The sequence below is a fragment of the Trachurus trachurus genome, assembly GCF_905171665.1.
Source record: "Trachurus trachurus genome assembly, chromosome: 18".
Classification (NCBI taxonomy): domain Eukaryota; kingdom Metazoa; phylum Chordata; class Actinopteri; order Carangiformes; family Carangidae; genus Trachurus; species Trachurus trachurus.
This window is the reverse complement of record NC_139909.1, coordinates 8,780,826-8,805,829: the sequence shown is the minus strand read 5'-3', so window position 1 is coordinate 8,805,829 and position 25,004 is coordinate 8,780,826. Positions and strand designations below refer to the sequence as shown.

The 25,004-nt window shown below is 41.3% G+C and overlaps 2 protein-coding genes across 2 annotated transcripts; both read left to right on the top strand.

The window, feature by feature from the left end:
- The first annotated feature begins 874 nt into the window (after positions 1-874).
- txk (TXK tyrosine kinase) lies at positions 875-15,195 on the top strand. Its single transcript, XM_083993357.1, has 16 exons — positions 875-976; positions 4,116-4,167; positions 4,875-4,956; positions 5,063-5,194; positions 6,089-6,153; positions 6,373-6,432; positions 8,279-8,333; positions 8,466-8,545; positions 8,635-8,759; positions 8,862-8,936; positions 10,224-10,395; positions 11,789-12,005; positions 13,539-13,603; positions 13,721-13,839; positions 14,786-14,943; positions 15,081-15,195. Exons 1-16 carry the CDS (start codon positions 964-966, stop codon positions 15,150-15,152), a joined length of 1,542 nt encoding a protein of 513 aa, XP_083849483.1. The 5' UTR covers positions 875-963; the 3' UTR covers positions 15,153-15,195.
- Positions 15,196-16,053: 858 nt separating this feature from the next.
- LOC311001846 (cyclin-dependent kinase-like 4) lies at positions 16,054-23,885 on the top strand (the record flags this gene model as incomplete). The annotated part of the gene is made up of 11 exons (XM_083993025.1): positions 16,054-16,137; positions 17,517-17,697; positions 18,074-18,268; positions 19,073-19,257; positions 19,351-19,463; positions 20,245-20,384; positions 20,522-20,607; positions 20,784-21,096; positions 22,578-22,649; positions 23,449-23,605; positions 23,749-23,885. Exons 2-11 carry the CDS (start codon positions 17,530-17,532, stop codon positions 23,883-23,885), a joined length of 1,566 nt encoding a protein of 521 aa, XP_083849151.1. The 5' UTR covers positions 16,054-16,137; positions 17,517-17,529.
- Positions 23,886-25,004: the final 1,119 nt, after the last annotated feature.

Genomic DNA, 25,004 nt, shown 5'->3' with positions numbered 1-25,004 from the left:
AGATAGATAGATAGATAGATAGATAGATAGATAGATAGATAGATAGATAGATAGATAGATAGATAGATAGATAGATGCTAACATTAGCATGATTGCAGATGTTTCGTGAAAAGTGTTGAGATTTGTTTTCATATGTTATAGTTTATGTCAAAGTCTTTTCTTCAGTCTTTGATGTTGCAATGTAACATAAAACAAGAACAACCTTGGTTTAGCATCACTCTTAAAAGGAGGAGGAGGAGGTTTCTTTCTTTTTTTTGCTTTGTGTTTTACAGTGTGTGTGTGTGTGTGTGTGTGTGTGTGTGTGTGTGTGTGTGTGTGTGTGTGTGTGTGTGTGTGTGTGTGTGTGTGTGTGTGTGTGTGTGTGTGTGTGAGTGTGTGTTCTTCCTGGAGTTATTCACAGCGACGGATGCTTTGTGGTTTCACTCACGTCACCCTTTCATTTCCTTTCTGTCTCTTTGTCCTCATCTCTCTCCCACACTCTCTGTCTATAAACATCGTATACATATTAAAGATTTTTATTTTTAACATCTGGTAAATTTAAAACTTTATCCATTAAGGCAAAATCAGTCAATAACGGCCCTTCTTTTACCTTCTGCTTTTGGTGTTTTTATCTCTTTATCTCTTTTCTCTGTCTTCTAGTTTTCACCTTCTGTACTTCCTCCACCCACCTGCCTTTCTCTCTGTCACACTCTCTCTCTCTCTCTCTCTTTCTCTCTCTCTTTGTCTTTGTCTTCTCTCTCTTTGTCACTCTCCCTCCATCACTGCCGCTCAGCTACTTCAACGTTTCCCACCTGTGGCATCACATCAACCCCACAAGTCAACGCTGACCTCAAAAACTCAAACTGAAGAAGGAGAAGAGAAGCTGGGACTGAATAATAGACAGATAGATAGACAGAAGAAAAGGAGGAGGTGGTGATGGTGGGGGTAGACGAAAAAGAAGAAGAGACGTAAAGACGGTCGATCATGATTCACTTAAGTAAGTGCTGCAAATTTAACTCTATCTAAACCTATCGAAATCAAAATCTTACAATAGCGAATGAGCTAAAACACTAAATATTTGCTAGGGAAGGAAAACATTAACTTAAGTAAAATTACTCAACTACTTGAATCAGAAAAGGTGTGAAAAGGACACACGAAATTGGCTTCGTAAGAAATTGGCTTCGTAACAGAAACGTTTTCTCATCATTACTAGTAAATGTTGATGTGTTTGCAGTCTGTATGAAGGAAACAGTAGTCGCTTCAAGTCTGATGTAATGTAGCGTCACAGAAATTAACGTATTTGACGAAATTGTCATTACAGTAAATGTTTTTTTTAATGTTTTTCTAGAAATTGAACTCAGCAACTAAATCAGGAGTTAAAATCTTCCTTCGGCTTCAACGTATTTGATTTTGCCTCTAAAACTGTGAACACAAGTACTGTATAAATGTAAATCTGAAAGAACAGGAGATCGAAAAGCGACGGTTTGGTTTGGGGTGTTGTGTCAGCATGTGGTGGTGGAGCAACCGCCAAGACACTTAGTTAATGTTTTTTAATGATGATGAAGTTGTTGTTGAGCCGACTGGAGTTGGAGATTTTGCAAACGCAGGCACACCTGTCTGCAAAACAGCACCTCCGATCTGCCGATTACTTACTGAACGTTTTGGCAAGCCGGGGTTTCAGTTTTGTTTCTCACACTGGAAGAAGAAACAACAGGTTACCCCGACAGAGGTTAAACCCAGAAATAGCTGTGGCCTTTTAAATCAGATTAACCTCAAACTGGCATTTTCTGAAATTTTTTGAAGGCGGAGCCACAGTTTATACCTCTCCTGCATCAGCACATTCGAGTATCAGGGTTAAAAGTTTAGTTTTTCTTTGCTAACAGTTTGTAGATCTGTGATTCTTGGACTGAAAGTATAAAAGTCATGTAAGCTGCTCTGTCAGGTCTTATCAAGGCATAGTGATGTTTTGAGCCACATGCTAATGCTAGCATGGTCATGTTTACCACATTTGTTTTAGTATGTCAGCATGCTAACATTTGCTAATTAGCACTAAACACAAAGCAAAGCACACCAATCTGGATCAGTGCAGTCAGTATAGGGTTCATCCTCTGGTGAACATGAAGATCTGGATAAAGTTTTTAAAGGAGAAGACAGGGAAGTCACACACTGTGTCTGAGTCATAACTCTGTGAAATCTGGACGCACTGACAAGAAACACACATTTTTACATTCGGTATGACTTACTCTGAGGATATAAATCCAATGTCCATTGTGAAGAAACATACAAGAAACACTCAAGAAAATTGTCAAGGTGTAGCCTTCTCCTCATGGCAACATTATACTTTTTGTTTACATCCTCCAAAAGCCCCTGGGATTGAAACTTGTAGTTGCAAGATGAATATTCACTGCAACAGGTCTTTTTAACTGCTTTTTATTTTATTTTAGTATGTATATAGTCAGCATGCTAACATTTGCTAATTAGCACTAAAAGCACAGCACACCAATCTGGATCAGTGCAGTCAGTATAGGGTTCATCCTCTGGTGAACATGAAGATCTGGGTAAAGTTTTTAAAGGAGAAGTCACACACTGTGTCTGAGTCATAACTCTGTGAAATCTGGACACACTGACAAGAAACACACATTTTTACATTCGGTATGACTTACTCTGAGGATATAATTACATCCAATGTCCATTGTGAAGAAACACACAAGAAAATTGTCAAGGTGTATCTACTCCTCATGGCAACATTATACTTCATGTTTACATCCTCCAAAAGCCCCTGGGATTGAAACTTGTAGTTGCAAGATGAATATTCACTGCAACAGGTCTTTTTTAACTGCATTTTTTTCATTACGAAGACCCTGTCCACACAAAAGTCACTTACCTTGGCCTCGGAGATCTGAATAACTTTAAGATAAATAATGCGACTGAAGGGTCTGAAACAGGATAGGAACTCTCAAGAAGATTTAAATCACTGACCACGATGTCAGTTTATGCAATGATAACAATGAACTTAACTTAACTTAAACTTCATTCAAAATCCCACTTTAGTAGAAGTATCATCAGCAGAAGTATGAAAAGTGAAAACAAATGGCCACTTTCATAACATTTTAAATACCATAGGGTTTATTAATGACACTACCTAATCAAGTGTTGGACTGTTGAGTTGATGTATGAAGAGTAACCTCCAACATCTGGAAAGTAACCACTAACTCCAGCTGCACTTTATATTTATATAGGTATTGATTGTAGCCTATTACTGTCATTTATCTGTCTATTGTTGATTTTTTGTGGTTGTGCATGGTGGATCGCCATTCCTGTGTTGATGATACTGTGGTGTGTGCTATTGTATACATGTGTCTATTACAGGGTTTGTGTCATTTCTATGTCTTTGTCTACTGCAAAACTAATCGCCCCCATGGCGGACATAATGAATAAGAAGTTGGAAGCTGTGTCACTGGCTGATGATGAACAAATTGTTAATTTGTGAGAGAATTATATCCTTATTCATCCAAAACCCAAATCTGAAGTTCTAATGAACTCCATGTTGAGTCAACACCAACATGATCGTGTGTGTCAATAGATCGTAGGTTCACCACAAACCACCAGAGGAGTTCAACCTTCCTCACAGCCTCTGCTCTGATCGCCTGCTGATCCGGACACACAGGCTTTTATTCTGACAGCGACCTTCAAATCACACGACTAACGTTGGTTTGTTTCAGATGTGTGCTGCGTGCATATAGATACATACGTGCCTGCAGACCCACACAGCCTGTGGACCAACAACAGGAAGACGAGTTGCGAACACAAACGCTGAGAAAAATGACCAACACCACACACACACACACACACACACACATGCACACACTTAAAGAGTGTTAGTTCTGCAGAATAGGAAACTATACTTCCTGACAAAGACCTCCTACTCAAAAACCACAACGACATACACACGAGAGTCAAACTAAAACACATGAGAGAGATGAAACTGTGTCTATTTTTGCAGTTTAAGTGACACAGAACAGTCTATTAATTGCCATGACAACACTGTATGTAAACAGTTGAAGTGTTTACAAGAGAGTAGCTATGATGTCAGTGATGACGACACACGATACACCTTCCTCTTTTTTCTCTTCCAGATCACTCCATCCACTCAGTCTTCTGCTGCTGCTGCTGTGCAGTTCAGACCAGGTAACAGCTCCAGGATCAATACCAATATCTATCAGTTTGAAATTAGATGTGCGAGTAACTCTATGTGGCCCCGCCCCCTTTTAAAATGGACATCACACCTTTTCTTGCACCACGCAGAGCTGCTCAGCTTCATTCAGACACAATGACAGTGAATTATTGTGTCCATTTATATAGAAACAATCAGACACAAGGTCATAAATAAAATTAGATTTAAATATCACATAAAAACTAATTTTAGTAAATATACTTAAAGGGATAGTTCAACATTTTGGCAAATTGGCCCATTGCCATAATCTCTATAGTCATAGCAGTAGGTTCGTTACCTTTAATTGTCGATGCAAGCTGTTTTTAGAACGGCGGAGCAGAGCCGCGAGCTGCTCAGAGCTACGCTACGGAGGCTCATGGGATTTCTTGGTTTCCCTCATCAACCCATGAGAGCGTTTTGGAGTTGTTGGATTGTGTATTTGATGAGTTTGATGAGGGAAACCAAGAAATCCCATTAGCCTCCGTAGCGTAGCTCTGAACAGCTCGTGGCTCTGCTCCGCCGTTCTAAAAATAGCTTGCATCGACAATTAAAGGTAATGAACCTACTGCTAAAACTATGGCAATGGGCAAATTTGCCAAAATGTTGAACTATCCCTTTAAAATGTTGATTGATTGTTCAGTTGGTTGATTGGTTGTTTGATTGATTCATTGATCAATTCCAGGGAAATCAGCACCAGTATGGAGCTGGAGAACCGGACCTCGCTGTGTTTCCAGAGCAGACGGTACCCAGGACACGCCTACCGGGTACGACCAGAGCATCGTCCAGCAGGTGAACGATGGCGACGGACTCGTTTGATTTTTATCTTTAATTTTCTTTCTTTCTTTCTTTCTGTCTCTGCGTCTTCCTCAGGCCGACAGGTCGAGGAGGAAACTGCCCCTCCCCCCTCCTGAGGGCGAGGACGGCGAAGGAGCAGGATTACTGAGCGTCGTCGCCATGTACGACTTCAGCGCCAAGGAGGACACTGACCTCACACTCAGACAGGTACACACACACACACACACACACACACACACACACACACACATACACACACACACACACACACACATACATACACATATTATTAAAGGAATAGTTCACCAAAAACTGAAATTCAATACTCCGGAGTAGTTTTTTATCCCTCAAAGTGCATCTGGAGACCCGGGACGGGGATTTGTAGTCCAAAGAAATCCTTATATGAGAGTCAATAAAACACAAAAAAACACAAAAAGGTCAATACAGCACTGTGTAGGCTGTAAAAATGTCCTAAATGACGTTTTTTCGAGTAAACTCTGGACTATATCCCTTCAGGACACTTGGATTGCAGCAGACGAGCAGTGTGGAGGAATATTACATGGTTTTTGTGTAGTTTTATGGACGTTTTTGTGTCAGGCGCTATTGACTCTCATATAAGGATTTCGTTGGACTACGAACCGATCTCCCGGGTCTCTAGATGCACTTTGAGGAATAAAAAACTACTCCGGAGACCGGAGTATTTGAATTTCATTTTTTGGTGAACTATTCCTTTAATAAATCCTGACTAATGTTCAATAGATGTTTTATCTGTGAGTCATCATAAAACTTATCAGTCGCCCGCTTGTTAAATGTCTGGTTGGTTTGGTTGGACTTGGTCTGATTGATCTGACTGTGATTAACATCTTGTTTCCAAGACAACAGCGTGAATACAGATACTGACTGTCATGGCAATAATTACAAACAAGTCAAACAGTGATAGGCTACAAAAGAAAATACAAAACGTCCTTTAACAGAGGGGAAGTGATAAAATCTAATCAACATGCATGAACAGCTGAATATAAAGTGAATTAGGCTTTATAAATCCCAAACTGAAAATGAAAGTGGTTGTTTTCAGTGTGATGCAGCGTGTTGTGTCCACAGGGGGAAGAGTACGTCATTCTGCACAAACAAGACCAACTGTGGTGGAGAGCGCAGGACAAACACGGGTCAGTTCAGCAAAACAGCTTCATACACAACAACAGTGTAACACAATACAACAATAGGCCTATCTCAAGTAACGCAACTTCAATCATGTCGCATGTATAAAAGATAATTTGACTAAGAAGAATAGTAAATGTATAGTAAACACTAACACTGACATTTTGAAATAGAAACTCGTTTTTCTAACAACTTAAATTACTGATCTTACCTCTGTGTTTTCATAGCAACAAAGGCTTCATCCCCAGTAACTACGTGACGGAGAAAAACCGAATCGAGGCAAACCCGTGAGTATGACATCACAACTGATCACATTTAAGAGGTTTACACTGTGGTATATTGATGTGTTGATGAAAAGAAGGGATCACCGCTGACACGTCTTCGCTTGTATTCAAAAAGGAAGTTTATTAAAGGACAATTCCAGGCGAATTCAACTCGGGGGTGTATTTTCATAACATTTTAGGTCTAAAAGAAGGAATCTGAAGATTTTCAGTTTAATTTCTCCTGTTTTGCGGTAGCTGCATTTGTCCCCGCATCGCCACGGCAGCAATGAATGGGAGTGGATGTAAGTTCCGCTGTTTAGGCTGTTTACAACCATCAAAGCCGCAGTTTTTTTCCACAGACAGCGTCAGATGGCGACTCAAACATGCACCGAGAAGTTTATTTACTTCAAGCAAGCCGACATGTTTGTAAAACTAGATCTAATTCAAAGTCTCCCGGAGTCTCGCGCGAGCCCGAAGTTGCAGTGTTGGTGTGTTCAGGCGCAGTCGGAGCTACCGCTTGTGTCATAAACACAGGAATATCAACAAAAAATTGCAGCTTTGAGGGATGTAAACAGCCTAAACAGCAGAACTTACATCCACTCCCATTCATTGCTGCCGTAGCGATGCGGGGACAGATGCAGCTACCGCAAAACAGGAGCGATTAAAGTGAAAATCTTCAGATTCCTTCTTTTAGACCTAAAATGATAGAAAAATACACCCCCGAGTTGAATTCGCCTGGAATTGTCCTTTAACAAGAAGAATAACAGTGTACAAAGAATGCCGAATCCTGGAGCATCTCTGGTGCCAAAAAGAGATCTCCCTCTCTCAACCCAAAAACCTTCCTTTTTATATGTTGGCTTATCTCCAACACTCCACCTTCTCCGGACAGAGAGAAACCTCCCGCCCAGATGGCCAACGACCTTTGTCTTGACCTTTTAACTTTTAGGCTAGTGAAAAACCCCATGTCCTGTATCCCACCAAACTTAACCATAAAAGAAAACAAGGAACCTGTCATTCACATTGATCCAGACATCCTCCTTGGCGTCAGATAACTTAACAGGACATCGATTCACACATTCCTTGAGTTCCAGAAAAAGCACACACACACAAAGAAGAACATAAAATAATACAAGATATCTAAGCAAGAAAGTAAAGGTGGATAATATACTACAACACAATGAAAACTGGAACATCACTGTTTTAATCAGGGCCGGCCCCTGTTTAGGGCCACAGCTATGAGCTTTATATGTAATTTGAAGTCAATATTCAGCTTCTTTTATCTCACATTTGAGACATTTGGTGAAAATAGAATGACAGAATGACAACATTTATAGGATTAGCAATCTTACAAAATTTCATTTTAGACTTGTTTTCTGTATTCATATCCTATTTCAAGCACCAAAACAGTTCATTCTCATGACTGAAGGAGTGTTTTTACAAGGGATTTGAAATTTTTCAAAAAGCAGACCTCAAATTTCCACCAAAATGATTTCTTTATACAGTGTTGTAGGACAAACTGGCCTCAGTGTGCTTACAGCGGAGGTTCTAATATTTAGACATAAAACACTTGAGTATTGTTACATCTGCAAGTATCTTAAAAAGATCAATTTAAGAAAATATGTACAGTAAAAGTCGAGAAAATGGCCTCAAACCTCAGAGGGCATAAACATGTCTGTATTCAGTTTTAACCAGTGATTTGGTGTTTGCGCTTAGAGTGCAGGGCCACAAACAAAAATCTTGTTTAGGGGGCCACCAAAATCCTAGGGCCGGCCCTGGTTTTAATGTTTTGTTTTCTGTGTCTATACTTTAATTTGTAAAGTTATTTTTTAATGATGAAAGACAATAATTCAACTATTTCGTCTTTATGTAGATGGTACTGCATGAACATCACAAGGACAGAGGCCGAGCAGCTGCTGAGACAGGAGGTATCTGCCTGTTCCTGTCATCTTTTCAATTGACATATGTGACATTAAACTTAAAATGTTATGTTTTTTGACTGTTAATAATTTAAAGTGACCGATATAAGATGTATGAGGATGTTTCTGGTCGTTTCCCAGGACAAAGAGGGCGGGTTTGTGGTTCGGGAGTCCAGTCAGAAGGGAGTCTACACTGTCTCTGTTTACACTAAGACATTAAGGTAGTTTTACACCACAGCACCCGAACTTAAACAATCAATATTTTACATTAAATCTTTGCCTGTAAACTGATGATGCTTTGTTTGTGCAGCCATAGTGGAGATATCCGACATTACCAGATCAAAATCAGCGACACCGGGCAATTCTTCCTGGCCGAAAAACATACCTTCAGCTCCATACCTGATGTCATACACTACCATGAACACAACGCAGCAGGTACACACACACTTCTATGTATGCTACCGTGCAATTTAAACACCACTTATATAAAGTAATGCTTCATTTGATATGGTTTGGCATGTGTGTGTGTCTCTTTAGGTCTAGTGACAAGGTTGCGATATGCAGTGGGGCCGATGGGAAGGTGTGTACCTGCCACATCCGGATTCAGCTCAGGTAACTTGATACTCAAGATAGAAACATCTCAAACCGATTCCACAAAGGGCCGGTGTGGCTGCAGGTTTTGTTCTCAGTCTTCAGACATTTGATTGGTCAAATTGTGTGTTCTTGATTGGTTGGAACAAAAACCTGCAGCCACATCGGTTTGAGATGCCTGTAATGTTTGCTTGAAAGAAACATATGGAGATAAGTATAAAGTGTTTTAATATGCAGATGATACATTATTTAGTAGGGCTGGGCCAAAAAATCGATTTTTATATTAATCACGGTTTCTTTTTTCTGTCAATTTTTGAAAAAAGGATTTCGATTAAAAAAAAAATGTTTTTTTTTTGTTTTTAGGACGACCAATCTTTATTGTACAATCATGTATTCTGTGCCATTACACTCGACAAAGTCAAACCGGCCTGTTGTGTTCATTTGTTCACAGATATCTATGTGAACAAACGAACACAACAGACAAACTGATGTGATGTGTGTATTGTTTTTTGTAAATATGACTTATGATGTATTGTCAAGTGTTTGGTTCAACCTGCTCTTGCTTAAGGAAAGAAAATCACAATAATTGAAATATAAAATCGCAATACTTGGTAAAATCGAATCGCAATACTTGTTTAATCAGAATCGCAATTTAAATCGAATCAGGACCCAAAAATCATTAGAGAATCGAATCGGCACAAAAGCATATCGGCCCAGCCCTATTATTTAGTATCTTAGATCTTGTGACTCTTTCCCTAAATCTGTGTTTTTCAACCTTGGGGTCGGGTCGCCTGGAAATCAAATGCCTAAAATTATGATTAAAACACCACACACAATCTTAAACAACTGTATTCTATACTTTCACTTTCTCGAATATAAATCAAGCTCAAATAAAATGCAGCATATAAAAATATCTTGGTTGACAGCCGTGATCGCGGGGTCGCCAGAAATTTGTGATGTCAAAATGCATGGGGTCATGAGCCAAAACAGGTTGGGAACCACTGCCCTAAATGTTGAGAACTTCAAGTTAATTCTTTATCCCCAGAGTTCCGTCCAATGAGCTCTTGTTTAATAATGAATCAAACCCTCATGCTGAGACTTGCTTGCGTTCATTTGACAGACATTTTCTTTTAAAGAGGAACTGTACTGAACTAAGTCCGGTCGCTTTTCTGCTGTTTTGGTTACGCTCCTCTCGCCCATGTGCATTTGTTTGCCTGAAATCCTGCTTAGATCCTCTTTAAATCTTGTTTTCTTTTTTATTTTACATACATCATCCTCCTACATTATCTTCCTCTTTCATTCCTGCAGAGAAGTGGGAGATTAACCCCAGCGAGCTGACCTTCATGAAGGAGCTGGGCAGCGGTCAGTTCGGCGTGGTGAAGCTCGGCAAGTGGCGGTCGCAGCACCGAGTGGCCATCAAGGCCATCAGGGAGGGGGCCATGTACGAGGAGGACTTCATCGAGGAGGCCAAAGTCATGATGTAAGGGGCGGCAGAGTGACTGTGACTGACATTAAAGGGATAGTTCACCCAAAATTCAAATTTCACTCATTATCTACTCACCCTCATGTCGACTAAGAGCTGTGAGAAGTTTCAGAGTCCTCCGTGGCTTCTCGGAGTTACGACGGGGCTCGGTGCAGCAGTATTTGTCCATATAATGGTTGTCAATGGATACCAACTTTCTTTGTCCAAAAAGACACACCAAAAAACATCCAAATACCTCCATAGTGCTCGTCTGTAATGTCCCTCTTGTATTGAAGCCCCGACATGAGAAATTGTTCCGCCGGTCAGTGCAAATCTCTCGAAGAGCAGTGAACCGAGACACTGGGAGCTTCCGCTACAAACAAGCTTAAAATATAGACTTATTTAATTTTTTTCAGAACAATTTCTCATGTCGGGGCTTCAATACAAGAGGGACATTACATACGAGCAGCATGGAGGTATTTGGATGTTTTTTGGTGTGTCTTTTTGTTACGAAAAAAAGTGGTATCCATTTGCAACCGTTATATGGACATGCACTGCTACACCGAGACCCCCTGTAACTCAGAGAAGCCACGGAGGACTCTGATTACAGCTCTTAGTCGACATGAGGGTGAGTAGATAATAGGGATGGGAACGACACAGGATTTGGATTGTCGATTGTCGAGGCCCATGTGTCGCCTTTTTGTCGATTTGTCGGCCCTTTTTTTTTTTTTTTTAACAGCAGCAGCAGATATGCGGGGGGGGGGGGGGGGGGGGGGTACACGTGCTTTTGTTGTAGTTTATTAACGCCGCTGTCGGCACGAGCGGACTAGGCAGCGCGCATTCGGTTTCTTTTTCTTTCTTCCGTGCATGTCCGCGTCCTCTACGGAGAATGCAACCATTGCATCCACCTGTTTTGCTGATGGTTTTGCCCTTTTTGCGGACCCGGACTCGTCATCAACAGCACCATCACCTAGACTGCAGGGAGCCCGGACAGCTGATCTCTTGACTCTGTGGCCTGTCAGCATGCACGCACGCTCCCGTCACATGTGAAGCAGAATGAGGGTCAAGTAGCGATCCCATTTAGAAAAGGTGGATTTGTTTTATTTAAAATATTTTATTTCATTAGGGGAAAAGTGGCACTTTCTGCTGTTTATTTGAATAGGAAATATTGAAAGACAAAATTCAATTTACACATGGAAATCCCACAAGCCCCGCCCCCTCGACATTTCGACACTCCATTTTTTTTGTCGAGGGGAGCATGTGTCGATTTTTTGTCGATTTGTCGACAAAAAGTCCCATCCCTAGTAGATAACATTTGAATTTTGGGTGAACTATCCCTTTAACTGTGAAACTACCCTCTTGTCGACACAGAGAAGTGAAACTGTTTCTGTTTGTGTGGTCCCTTCCCCAGGAGACTGTGCCACCCCAAGCTGGTGCAGCTGTACGGCGTTTGCTTGCAGCAGCGCCCCCTGCTGATCGTGGCCGAGTTCATGGAGAACGGCTGCCTGCTCAACTTCCTGCGGCAGAAGGGCGGCGGGCTGAAGGAGGCCTGGCTGCTGTCCATGTGCCAGGACGTCTGCGAGGGGATGGAGTACCTCGAGTCCAACTGTTTCATCCACAGAGACCTGGTGAGTCTATAGTGTGTCTGTCTCTGTGTGTTTGTGTCTGCGGTTTGTTGTGTATTTTAATCATGAAACTAGTGACGGCAAAACACAACTGATAAAAGGAAGAGGGATTCAACTGTCTGGTGTTTGTTTGCACTTGTCAGTTTTGAGTGTTATTGTTGGTCACGTTGCAGCAAATGATAACTTTTCTTTAAAGGGATAGTAGCATTTTTTTTAAAGTGAGGTTGTATGATCTACAAATAGCCCCTAAGTACTTTAATTGCAGTAGAAGACTCTCTGCACTCCTCCCGTTAGCAACGCCAGCCCATAGCCCTGCCCAGAGATTTACAACATACATTGTTGTGAATGGACCCAAAGAAACGGCCTATTTTTGTGGCCTAAAAGAGGTTTTACCTGGAAAAAAAAAACATAGTTCCATTGTTCGCTATAATATTTTTTTTCCCAGCCCCTCAAAGAGCAGGAAAAAGCAGTTTTTATTTGGACCTTACCTAACCTAACCTAATACGTGAGTTGGTTAGGTCCAAATAAAAAGTGTGTTTTTCCTGCTCTTTGAAGGGCTGGAAAAAATTATATTATAGCGAACAATGGAACTGTGTATTTTTTTTTCCAGGTAAAACCTCTTTTAGGCCGTGAAAATAGGCCGTTTCTTTGGGTCCATTCACAACAATGTATGTTTTAAATCTCAGGGCAGGGCTATTATGGGCTGGTGTTGCTAACGGGAGGAGTGCAGAGAGTCTTCTACTGCAATTAAAGTACTTAGGGGCTATTTGTAGATCATACAACCCCACTTTTAAAAAAAATGCTACTATCCCTTTAAAGGTCCGGTGTGTAATAGTTGTCAAGGTTTATTGGCAAAATCTGAATTATACTACCCATGAATATATTTGTATAAGTGTAAAATCGCTATAAAATAAAATCTGTTTGGTTTTCGTAGCCTTATAATTATTCTTTAATACATATAGCAAGTCTATGGATATTCTCATTCATCCAGGTCATCGTTCTTTTCTGGGCAAATTGAATCGTAGGCAACTGGACTTGTATTTGTCTGGGAAGACGTTTCGCCTCTTATCCAAGGGGCTTCACCAAGTCCAGTTGCCTATGATTCAATTTGCCCAGAAAAGTACATATAGCAAGGGTCTTGCTTTAGAGAGTGTCGCCATCTTGCGCCGCCATGTTTGTACGGCAGCCCGAACGGAAAATCCAGCCAGAGTTTTGTGTGCATAAATAAACCAACAAAGAGGAAAGCGGAAGGAAAGAAGGAGTAAGAAACAGCAGACATATTGTAAAATGGTTTAGATCTTCACCTCATTGCTCCATGCTCCTGAAATACTCCCAGTCATCGAGTTTTGTTTGTCCTCGGAGGCCAAACAAGAATCTGAACGCTAGTCTAGATATCACAGTTTTACCCCCATTTTACACACTGGACCTTTAATTACCGCTCCTCCTTTATAAGGTACATTAAGAACAGAGTTTCCCTTCCTCAAATGATGTGATTCAAAAGCATAAAGTTAGTGGATATTTGTCTTCCTCATTCAGGCAGCCAGGAACTGTTTGGTCAACGAGCACAACGTGGTGAAGGTCAGCGACTTCGGGATGACCAGGTAGAGCTGCTGCCACTTCGTTTTGTTTTGTTTTGTTTTGTTGCAGATGATGATTTGATAGTAGTTATCAGATGTTCTGTGTATGTACTATTTGACACCTATAGTTCTTGTTTCCAGGTACGTCCTAGACAACCAGTACACCAGCTCCAACGGCGCCAAGTTCCCCGTGAAGTGGTCTCCTCCGGAGGTTCTCCACTACAGTAAATACAGCAGCAAGTCGGACGTCTGGTCCTTCGGTGAGGAAAAACAAAGTAGAAATACTCGTAATATTGGTGTTTTAATAGGTTTGACTACAGCCAGTGGTGGACAGTAATGGAGTAAATTTTACTTTTACTCAAATTAATTTCTAGGAAGGCCGAAAAGTACTTTTTTTTTTTCTAAAATCCTATTGGACACAAGCTGTGTTTGTCAAAGAAGGAAACCCTAACCCCTAAAAGCAGCACATCAGTGCAGCTGCTTTCAAAGAGTTCATTCTCAGAAACAAGAGTTAAAAGCTCCTTAAATTCATATAGAAAAAATTATAGTAATTCATTGATGTGAAAAATAAGAAATGTACTCTTACTCTTACTTTTAAATTTAAAAGCATGTACTTTTGGATACTTAAAGGGATAGTAGCATTTTTTTGTGGGGTTGTATGATCTACAAATAGCCCCTAAGTACTTTAACTGCAGTAGAAGACTCTCTGCACTCCTCCCGTTAGCAACGCCAGCCCATAATAGCCCTGCCCAGAGATTTACAACATACATTGTTGTGAATGGACCCAAAGAAACGGCCTATTTTCGTGGCCTAAAAGAGGTTTTACCTGGAAAAAAATACACAGTTCCATTGTTCACTATAATATAATTTTTTCCAGCCCTTCAAAGTGCAGGAAAAACTCAGTTATGGCTATGGGCTGGCGTTGCTAACGGGAGGAGTGCAGAGAGTCTTCTACTGCAATTAAAGTACTTAGGGGCTATTTGTAGATCATACAACCCCATTTTTAAAAAATGCTACTATCCCTTTAAGTACCTTTAAAAGCAAGTACTTTTTTACTCTTACTCGAGTAACATGTCGACTGAGCTACTTTTACTTGTAACAGAGTAAATTCTGACCAGTAGTATTTTTACTCTTACTCAAGTACTGGGGTCGAGTACTCTGTCCATCTCTGACTACAGCACTAAGAGTGAATGTGTCCATGTGCAGGTGTGGTGATGTGGGAGATCTACTCGGAGGGTCGGACTCCCTTTGAAAACCGGTCCAACTTGGAGGTGGTCAATGACATCACCAGAGGGATCCGGCTGTACCGGCCACACCAAGTGTCACAGCCGCTGTACGCCATCATGTACCGCTGCTGGCACGAGGTATTTATATTTATGATATATGGATTATCTTTAGATAATGGTTATTGAACCTTTTGTTAACCACTCCTTTTCCTCCCCTGCCCTTCAATCCCATCTCTTCCTCTTCATCTGATCAACCCTTCTTCTTCCTGGTGCAGAAGCCTCTGGGTCGGCCGCCTTTCTCTGAGTTGCTGGACGACATCAGAAAACTGGCAGAAAATCCAGATTAACACATGTGTATTATTGCTGATTTTCAAACTACTTTTCCCTGTCATCATAAATGTACACAGACTGTGATATGTCATTGTAAATATGTATTTTATCATTAAAATATTCTCTGATCTTCTTTTTCAAATATTCTTTCTTCCTTGAAGTGATGCTTTCACGTTTGATTTTTGACCATTGACCCATCTTGTTTGTGTCATTAGAGAAAAAGAAAATAATGTGACATCATTTAACAAAAAAAGGTGCTTCATGAACATGCCAAATTTCACAATATTCACCGGATTTAAAGTATTTTAGTGTTATATTACAATTTAATTCCACCTCCTTTTCTTCACATGACGTAGTGCTGTAACAATGACAGTAGGTGGTGGTAGAGAGCTGCTGACAGTGGTCACATGGCTGTGCTGAGTGAAAGCAGTGAATAAAACTTAGTAGTATCAAGTATTGAATCGTTTTAATGAGTGATTATTGTACTAAAAACCATGAGAACAATTAAAATGTAGAGCCTACTACAGGATCATTTTCAAAAACATCATAGTAACAAAATGATAAATGCTCAGCGAGTCCTGAAATCTATTTTTTTATATTTTTATATTTTCTATTTTTTTTGGCGTCGTAACGTAACGTAGCCTACTAACGTTATTTTCATTTGTATATTTGTGACGTAACGTTCTTTGTCGTGTTCTTTTGCTGACGTAACGTTCCATCCACGGATGGTTCGATTCGATCTCCGTGTGCGGAGCGCGGCGGGGGGCGTTACCACGGCAACGTTTTGGGGTGGCAGCAGCAGCAGGCAAGTGACACAAACACACATTACACACACATAAACACACACTACACACACACACGTAGTCGAGTTGACTTCTCCGGTGACTGTACACACACACACACACACACACGCACGCACGCACACTAAACGTTACTCCAGTGTTTACGTTGATAACGGAAGCTCACAGCGATTAAAGTGTTGAGAAGGAATTCCCCCGTAAGGTTAGTGTGTGTGTGTGTGTACGTGAATGTGTGTGTGTGTCTGTGAGAGAGAGGGAGTGTGTGTGTGTGTGTGTGTTTGGAAACTGAACTTTACATTTTAACGGACATTTACTCAGCAGGTTGTTGTTGTTGTTGTTGTTGTCACACCTGCAAACTGGTCGCCTTTTGGCTACAGTCACCTTTTTTTTTTATGTCAACCAGAGTAGTAGAAGTGAATGAAGAGGGTTTTAGTTTTGTAACTTGTCACCCTTTTCACTACTCCAGGGTTTGTAGGTCTGTGTTGTTGTTGTTGCTGTCAGTGTAACATTTTTATGATATTTTGGTATTAGTCAACCGGTCTGTGTTGTTGTTGTTGTTGTTGTTGTTGCTGTCAGTGTAACATTTCTATGATATTTTGCTATTAGTCAACCGATTTCAAACAGTAAACACATTTTCTGGCCAAACATCTGTAGTGTGTGGCAGATATAGTAGACTAGTACTGGTCCTGGTCCTGGTCTTGGTCCTGAGACCACATTTTCAAGGTCTTGGTCTCCACAGCTGCATTGAGAGTTTCTTTTAACCACTATTGTCTTTCTTGGTCACTCTTTAAGATAGGCTGATTAAAATTGTTCTAGTAAAGTATCTGCTTGTTTAACCATCTAAAAAAACGTGGTGTCACCAGTGTCAACATTAGGAGGAGGCTTCAGCAGATTCTGTGCTGTGTTTGTCTGTTCAATCCAAACTTTGCGTGTTAAATGTGGTTTAGATTTTATATAAAATCATCTTTTCTTTTTAGATGAGGAGGAATAATGTAAATATCTAGCCACATGCTTATTATGAGGACTGGTACTGAATACAGTAATGGTCTTGAAAATGGTCTTGCATTGGTTTGGTCTTGACCACAACACTACAGTAGTGGCATAAATAAGTTCAAAGTGATCGCTTATTATAGTTTATATGGAATACCTATGTGATGGGACTATATTTTGACCAGGTACAGCAATATGTCGGTGTTAACACATTAATATGGAATAATTAAGTACATCTTTTTGAAAAATATTTCGGTAACACTTTACAATAAGGGTCCCTTAATTAACGTTAGTTAGTACATTATTAAGCATTAATTAACCGTTTACAGATATATTAACAATCATTATTATCTATTACTTAGGATTAGGAAACACATTAATTAATGTAGCCTATTAGTAAGCAGTTAATTAATGTTTACTACTCAATGTACTAACTAACTTTAATTAAGGGGCCCTTATTGTAAAGTGTTACCAATATTTCTTATTTTAGGTTATTTTCGACAGGTGTGGTGTCACATCATTAATAGATGTATACAATGTATTTTGAATAAGATTTGTTAATTTTAACAATTGTTATAACTCACTTTCCAGTATAAACACAACAATGGAGCGTTATGAGTCTCTGGGTCTGGTCGGGGAGGGCAGTTACGGCACGGTGCTCAAGTGCCGCCATCGAGACTCCGGCCGCCTCGTCGCCATCAAGAAGTTCATGGACTCGGACGACGACAAGACAGTGAAGAAGATCGCCCAGAGGGAGATCAAGCTGCTCAGGGTACGACACCTGTCAGTCAGTCAGTCAGTCAGTCAGTCAGTCAGGCAGTCAGGCAATCAATCAATCAATCAATCAATCAATCAGTGAATGACTGAGCGTCCAGTCGTCTGTATGAGCCTGAAACCTGAGTGAAGTGAAACACAAAGGCAGCCTGTCAATCACAAGACAAACACAACCCAAAACAACTCTGTTTATTCTTGGATTTACTTTATAACCCAACACAAAGAGGAACAAATAATTAGTGGTTCTACAATGTTGTTGGCAATTTTATGAAATGCTTTTATAAAACATAATACAAACAGTTATCGAGGCCACATCCACCTGTGAGTTCACAATCTGTTTAATTTCTCCCGCTCTCATCTTCCTCCTTTTGAAGCAATTGCGTCACGGCAACCTGGTGAACCTCCTGGAAGTGTGGAAGCGTCGTCGTCGCTGGTATCTGGTGTTCGAGTTTGTGGAGCGGACCCTCCTGGACGATTTGGAGCAAAACCCAAACGGACTGAACCTGAACACCAGCCGGCAATATCTGTACCAGATCCTGAGGGCTGCAGCCTTCTGCCACCAGCAAAATGTGAGGACACGCAACAGGTCTTTAGGTCTTTCAGCAGCAGATGAAAGATTACAGATTTAAGTACCGTAAATTCTGGACTATTAAGCGCACCTGAATATAAGCCGCACCAGCTAAATTTGAAAAGAAAATAGATTTTGTACATATATAGGCCGCACCGCGCTGTGCTCTCTCTCTGTGCATTTGTTGACAACGAAGCCGGCGAAAAATCAATAAATGGAGCTGTGGATAACGTTACATAACAAATACGATGTTACAGCGTGTGTGTTTGTGTAGTCTTAACCGTCATGAACAAAACATTACGGGTTACGGAGCGCGTTTGTGTTGCGGTGTGCAAAGACAAGAGCTGGGACACCGGGGTCGTGGCCGAGTAACTACACTATGTTGCAAGGTTGGTTTTCAGCCGTGAGACGCCAGGTGAAGCAGAGAGCCTCCGTTCTCACTCGTAACAAGTCACAAGTCATGTAGTTAACGATCACAATTACTTTGAGCTTTTTAATTAAGGTAGAAATGTAGCATAGCCACGGGAGAAATCCTGCTTAGTTCCTCTTGCTTTTTTTCAAACTGTGCCTGAATGGCACCAACACAGCATCAACACAGCACCAACACTCAAAACTAGTGTCTTCTTCGGCGCATAATCTTTCCCCACATGACTGTCTCACTTGCGCTTCCTGCGAGAGTGCCCCCCGGAGGCCGTTAGCCAGTAAAAATCTATAAATTAGCCGCATTGTTGTGTAAGTGTGTGAAAAAAGTAGTGGCTTATAGTCCGGAAATTACGGTACCTATTTTTGTCTCATTCTGTCACAGATCATCCACCGGGACATCAAACCCGAGAACATCCTCATCTCCCAGGAAGGTATCGTCAAGCTGTGCGACTTTGGCTTCGCCCGCACCATGGCATCACCTGCTGAGGGCGGCGTCTACACCGACTACGTAGCAACCCGCTGGTACAGAGCTCCTGAACTGCTGGTGGGAGACCTGAAGTATGGAAAGTAAGTGTTTTCATAGGCCGGTGCATGTTAGCGCTACTCTCTCTCTTGATTAAAATAAAAAAGTTAACTACATGTTTTTGTGTCTGTGTTTAGACCAGTCGATGTGTGGGCTATAGGTTGTCTGTTGTTAGAGATGCTAACAGGTCAGCCTCTGTTTCCTGGAGACTCTGACCTCGACCAAATCTACCACATCGTCAGGTGCTTTGGTAAGAAAAAGTAGCCTATATATTACACTTGCTTTTTGAACTCACTTAAAGGGATAGTTCACCCAAAATTGAAATTTCACTCATTATCTACTCACCCTCATGTGGACTAAGGGCTGGGAGAAGTTTCAGAGTCCTCCGTGGCTTCTCTGAGTTACAGCTGGGCTCCGTGCAGCACTGCATGTCCATATGACGGTTGCAAATGGATACCACTTTTCTTCGTAACAAAACGACACACCAAAAAACATCCTCTTGCACTGACTCTGGCGCAAATCGCGTGAGATTTGGACGGACCAGGAAGAGGAGCTTCCGCTACAAAACAAGCTTGAAATATAGACTTGTTTCATTTTTTCCAGAACAATTTAGCATTTCGGGGCTTCAATACAAGACGGACATTACATACGAGCAGCATGGAGGTATTTGGATGTTTTTTGGTGTGTCTTTTTGTTACGAAGACAGTTGGTATCCATCCATAAATGTGTGTTTTTGTATTTTGTTATTATTTGTGTGAAACTTGGACGTCATGGGACGCAAGACAAATTTCAGAGTGATCTGACAATAAAGTATTATCTTATCTTATCTTATCTTATCTTATTTGCAACCGTTATATGGACATGCACTGCTACGCCGAGACCCCCTGTAACTCAGAGAAGCCACGGAGGACTCTGAAACTTCTTAGTCGACATGAGGATGAGTAGATAATGAGTGAAATTTGAATTTTGGGTGAAATATTCTTTTAATGTAATTGCAGCATTACATTTCCCATTTATTTCATCTCTTACAGGTAACTTGACTGCTCATCACCAGGAGCTGTTCCATAGGAATCCTGTCTTTTCTGGAGTCAAGTTGCCTGAGTGTTATGGACGACTCCCACTGCAACAGCGCTTCCCTAAAGTCACCGCCTCTGCCCTAGACTTGGCACAGGTACAGTCCAGTCTAGTTAGTTTATTGACTTAAAGAGAGACAATGTGATTTCTCCTGCTACATACATAGCAACATTGCTCTGTTAGATCTGAATAAGAGGTGCAGTATCATTGTTACCTTTCTGTCGTTGCTTTCAGAGCTGTCTCCAGATGGATCCAGAAGGAAGAGCTCAATGTTCAGAACTGCTTGAACATCCTCTGTTTACACAGGACTCTTTTCACAGGTATCTGAGTTTGTAGTTTGACAGACAATTTAGACAATTTATCAATCGTCAAGCATAGATTTTTTTTAGCAGAGCTGTTAGACAGTAGCCTATTAAGGTAAATTATCCAGAAATATACCTTTTGAATGTTTGGTACCCTAAATCAATCCACTTACCTTCTGCCTATATTTACACAGGTTTTTAAATGAGCTGAATGTCAAGATCCAAAAGGACCTCAGGGAAAACTCTATCCTTCCCAAAATCACCAAAACCCCAAGAAGGGAAAAGGATGAAGGCAATGAGAGGAACCAGAGAGGCAAAGACAAGAAACAACTGGAAGATGTGGATGAGAAATTTAACAAGGAGAGGGGGAAGAAAAACACAAAGGAAGAAGAGAAGTTGGAGAAAACAAAAGGAAAACAGCCTTCAAAGCTTATCAAAACCATTCGAAACACCTCAGAACTTTTGATTCCCAACAAGCAGTCCAAGACGGTTACAGCAGGTGTTAAGGTAGCTGATAAGGCAGCAAGGGCTCCAGTGAAAAGTAAACAAGGAAAAGCCACTGGTGCAGAGATTTCCAAATCGGGTAAAACCCTTTCTTCTTATTCATCAGACGGCACAAAGCCCATAAAAGTTATAAAGAACAACAACACACCAGTGGCTAAATCTAAACATGGGAAGGCTGCTACTCCAGAGCCAAGGGACCATATAAAAAGTACAATGAATACAAAAGATATAAATCCCAGTGGCCTGCATTCTAGTGGCTCAGACACAACGGTGTCAAGTAAGGCTGAGAAACATTTGATGGAAATCTGTAGATCTTCTAAATCAATGCTAAATAAAGAGTGTGGGAAAAGCTGGAACAACACAATAACACAACACAAAATGCCTTCAAGCTCGACCCCTGACCTTCCAAATGTGAGTTCACCTTCAAGAGCTTCTTTGGACTCAAAATTCAAACGAACAGACTCTAGCTTGGCACTTCACGTGTGTCGGCCACCAAGCAATGACCACACTGCTCTATTTGTCCCTTCTCTCACAAAGATATGCAAAACTTCTGAGTACCAGACAGATCGATTGATCAGAGACCCAACACAACAGTCCTTAAAAGGTTTAATTGACACTGGACCTGGATGCAGCACTCCAGCCTTGCCCAAAGGAATATCGGCTCCAAAGTTGTCCAAAACTTCCCTGACTTCAACATGTGTTTCAAACAAAACCACAAAGGGCAACCAGAAGGTCAGGGACCCAACAGAGGTATCAATGAAAACCAAAATCCAGCAGGACATCTTTAATACTTCATTTGAGGTTATTCCAGAGGATTATGGACACTTGAACCTCAGACAAGCAACCAAAACAGCAGATAACTATATACCAGTATCCCTTGCTTCTAGTAAAGAGGATCCCCAATCTTCTGGGCCCTCCAACGTCCAGCAGGCATCTTTCAGATATAAGATCACCCCAGAGTCCAGACCAGCGTCAGACTCTATACTGAGTGGAATCCCTAAAACCATCAAAGTTTCAGATAAGGAGAACAGAGTGGATTTAGGTCTGTCCGTGTCCACCAGTGCTACAACCAAGGCTTTAATAAACCAATCCTCAAAGGTTTCTGGAAGCTCAAGTACAAGGCAGAAAAACAGCTGTAGTGAAGGGAAACTGAGCAACCACAGTATGTCCACCACAACTCTGCCAATAAGGACTCAGAAACCCTCATTTCTTACAGAGGCGAGAAGGACAAATGACAAGCCAGCAAGGAATGATTCGACTTGTGTTGCAGAGTCAACCTCAACCCATTCTGCAGCAACTCCAGACCAGAGATCGTCAAGGAGAAGCTTCGTCCTACACAGCAGCGACACAGCCAACCTCTATGAGTTTGGTGTCGGTGTCGGTGTTCCCCATTCCTCTCCACTTCCTCCACCTCCTCCTCCTTCCTCCACTCCTCTCCTCCATCCTTCTTCCACAACCCTGTTCCCCAACTTCTCTGTCGTCAGTGCCAACAGTCCTACCGCCAGCGATCACCTTACCCTGGGGGCAGGTTTCCACCCTGGGAGCCACAGCCTCAGGTATTTAAGTTCTTGCAATTTGGACAATATCAGAACTTACCCCAAGGACCCCAATGTTCCAGTAGAGCTACACTAGCCAACTAGCGTCTGATGAGCACTTTTATGCAAGAAGAAGAATCTTGATAAGAAGCAAAGTCAAAATCTTTAATATATGGGCATTAACTCAAAATTCTGAAAACTGGAAACTCTTAAAAGGGATAGTTCAACATTTTGGCAAATAAGCCCATTGCCATAATCCCTATAGTCATAGCAGTAGGTTTGTTACTTTCAACTCTGTATCGTAACGTTCTGTTATTATCTCATAGCGTGGTGAATGCGCAGGTCACAACTTGTCCACCAGAGCGTTTTGGAGTTGTTGGATTGTTTATTTGATGAGTTTGATGAGGGAAACCAAGAAATCCCATAAGCCTCCGTAGCATAGCTCTGAGCAGCTTGCGGCTCTGCTCCGCCATTCTAAAAATAGCTTGCACCGACAATTAAAGGTAACAAACCTACTCCTTAAACTATGGCAATGGGCCAGTTTGCCAAAATGTTGAACTGTCCCTTTAAAAAAGGATTTTTATTTTCTATGGTTAACTGTGTAACAATTATCCAAAACAGTTAGCTAGAGCAGACCAGTTTGTGTTTGTGTGTGTATTACAGGTGCATAGACAAGCCAAGGCATCATGGTGGCATCTATAGTCGACTATCCCAACAGTCTCTGTCGAGCCACGTTACGACACAGGTAACAGCATGAATGTTTTTTGTTGTTCACGACAGAATCCAAATGGAAGATACACCCTCCCCGCTTTCCTTTCAGGTGTCAGATAGGAGTCTGATCCGCGAGGGCTCCTTCCTGTCTGATCGCTGTAACGTTGGTAAAGGCGGTGGTGGCGTTGCAGCGGCCAAAAAGAAGTCCAACGTCCATTTCCCAGTTCTAAGAGGCTCGACGCTACCAGAGCTCAGAGGAAGAGATGGTACGCTCAAAAACACAAATGCACACTAACTGATTGATTCCACTCAAGTGGGGTTTAAGATAACAAAAAGCTATGACGAAACAAGAGTGGTATAAATCCATCTTTCACTCATTCCAATGTTGTTTCCTCTGATTATTTCTCAGGCAAACACAACAAAAGCGTCACCAATGATCAGAGGAAAGACAAACAACCAGTTCCCTCCATTTCTCCAGCAGAACCACAACAGTTTGGACACAACAGCCCCAATGGACACCATGCACACACAAAACACACGTCCTAACACACCTGTTTTATTCTTTACTGACTGAATGCAGATCAACTCATTTTAACTTCACCTAAAAAAAAATACGTCAGATTCCTCCTTATGCTGCTAATTCATTTAGCATTAGCGGTGGCTAATATGAAGAATCAACTGTCCCATTTCCACCTGGTTGTTGGTGTCAAATGTTAAAACAAATGATACAAGATCATAATGGATAAGGTGTGTTTTTGTTTTATTACATTCAACTTTTTAAAATAGCAAACAGTTTGTTCATACGCTGAGACTTTTCACATCATTGTTGATCAAAGTAAACAACAGAGAATAACTCTGATGTACTGTTTTACATCGACATTATAAGAATAAAAACTCCTAAAAAAATTTGTTGCATTTCCTTTTTACAGCACAATAATTAAAAGCTAGAACATACAAAAAAAAATATGCAGCTACAACATCATTAGTTATTGAATATAGAAAAAAATATTTTAAAAAAGACTATATTACGATGACATTTTAAAGGGACAACGAGGAGTTTTGGAAAAGCGAAGCGTTTTCACACTACATTTATGAGCCTCCGCGCACACTGTGTAATTCTTTGACCGGCGCAAGACAGACTCATGTTTTCATTCATCAAGAATTAAAGTCAGAGGTCCGAAGACGATCATATACCGTCGTAGTCCTGACCATAAATGGTGATTTGGCGGCGTTATTCTCATGACTCGCCGCAAAACCGTAAAGAAACGCTGGTCGACTAATAGTAACAAAATAACGATAGAGACAAAACGAGATATTTATCTAAAATGGGCCCATTAACAAGTGTGGGTAGCGTAGATTCATCCACATTAATATGAGACTTTTTTATTGTCGCGGAATTTTTTGTTCTGCCGATGGAGAAACTCCTCGTTGTCCCTTTAAGACTCGTCACTAGAGTCCGACGAAGAAAAGAAACCTACGTTCCACCTGTTCCTGACCGCTCGCCTCGGCAGAGTTGCCGCTAGTTCGTCGCTTTCCGATGACTGGCGGATGAAGCCTGGTAGCGACCCGGCTGTGCGCCCCCTGCTGTTGGTCAGGAGCAGCTGGAGGAGGCGAACTGCCGGGTGGTTGTTTGTGATTGGTCCTGCTGGAGCCGGCTGTGGCCTG

What these genes read in the sequence shown, in the direction of transcription:
- txk (XM_083993357.1), top strand. An exon ending in TGCTGTGCAGTTCAGACCAG is followed by an intron (nt 4,168 to 4,874) that starts GTAACAGCTCCA and finishes GATCAATTCCAG; the next exon opens with GGAAATCAGCACCAGTATGG. An exon ending in GTTTCATCCACAGAGACCTG is followed by an intron (nt 12,006 to 13,538) that starts GTGAGTCTATAG and finishes TTCCTCATTCAG; the next exon opens with GCAGCCAGGAACTGTTTGGT.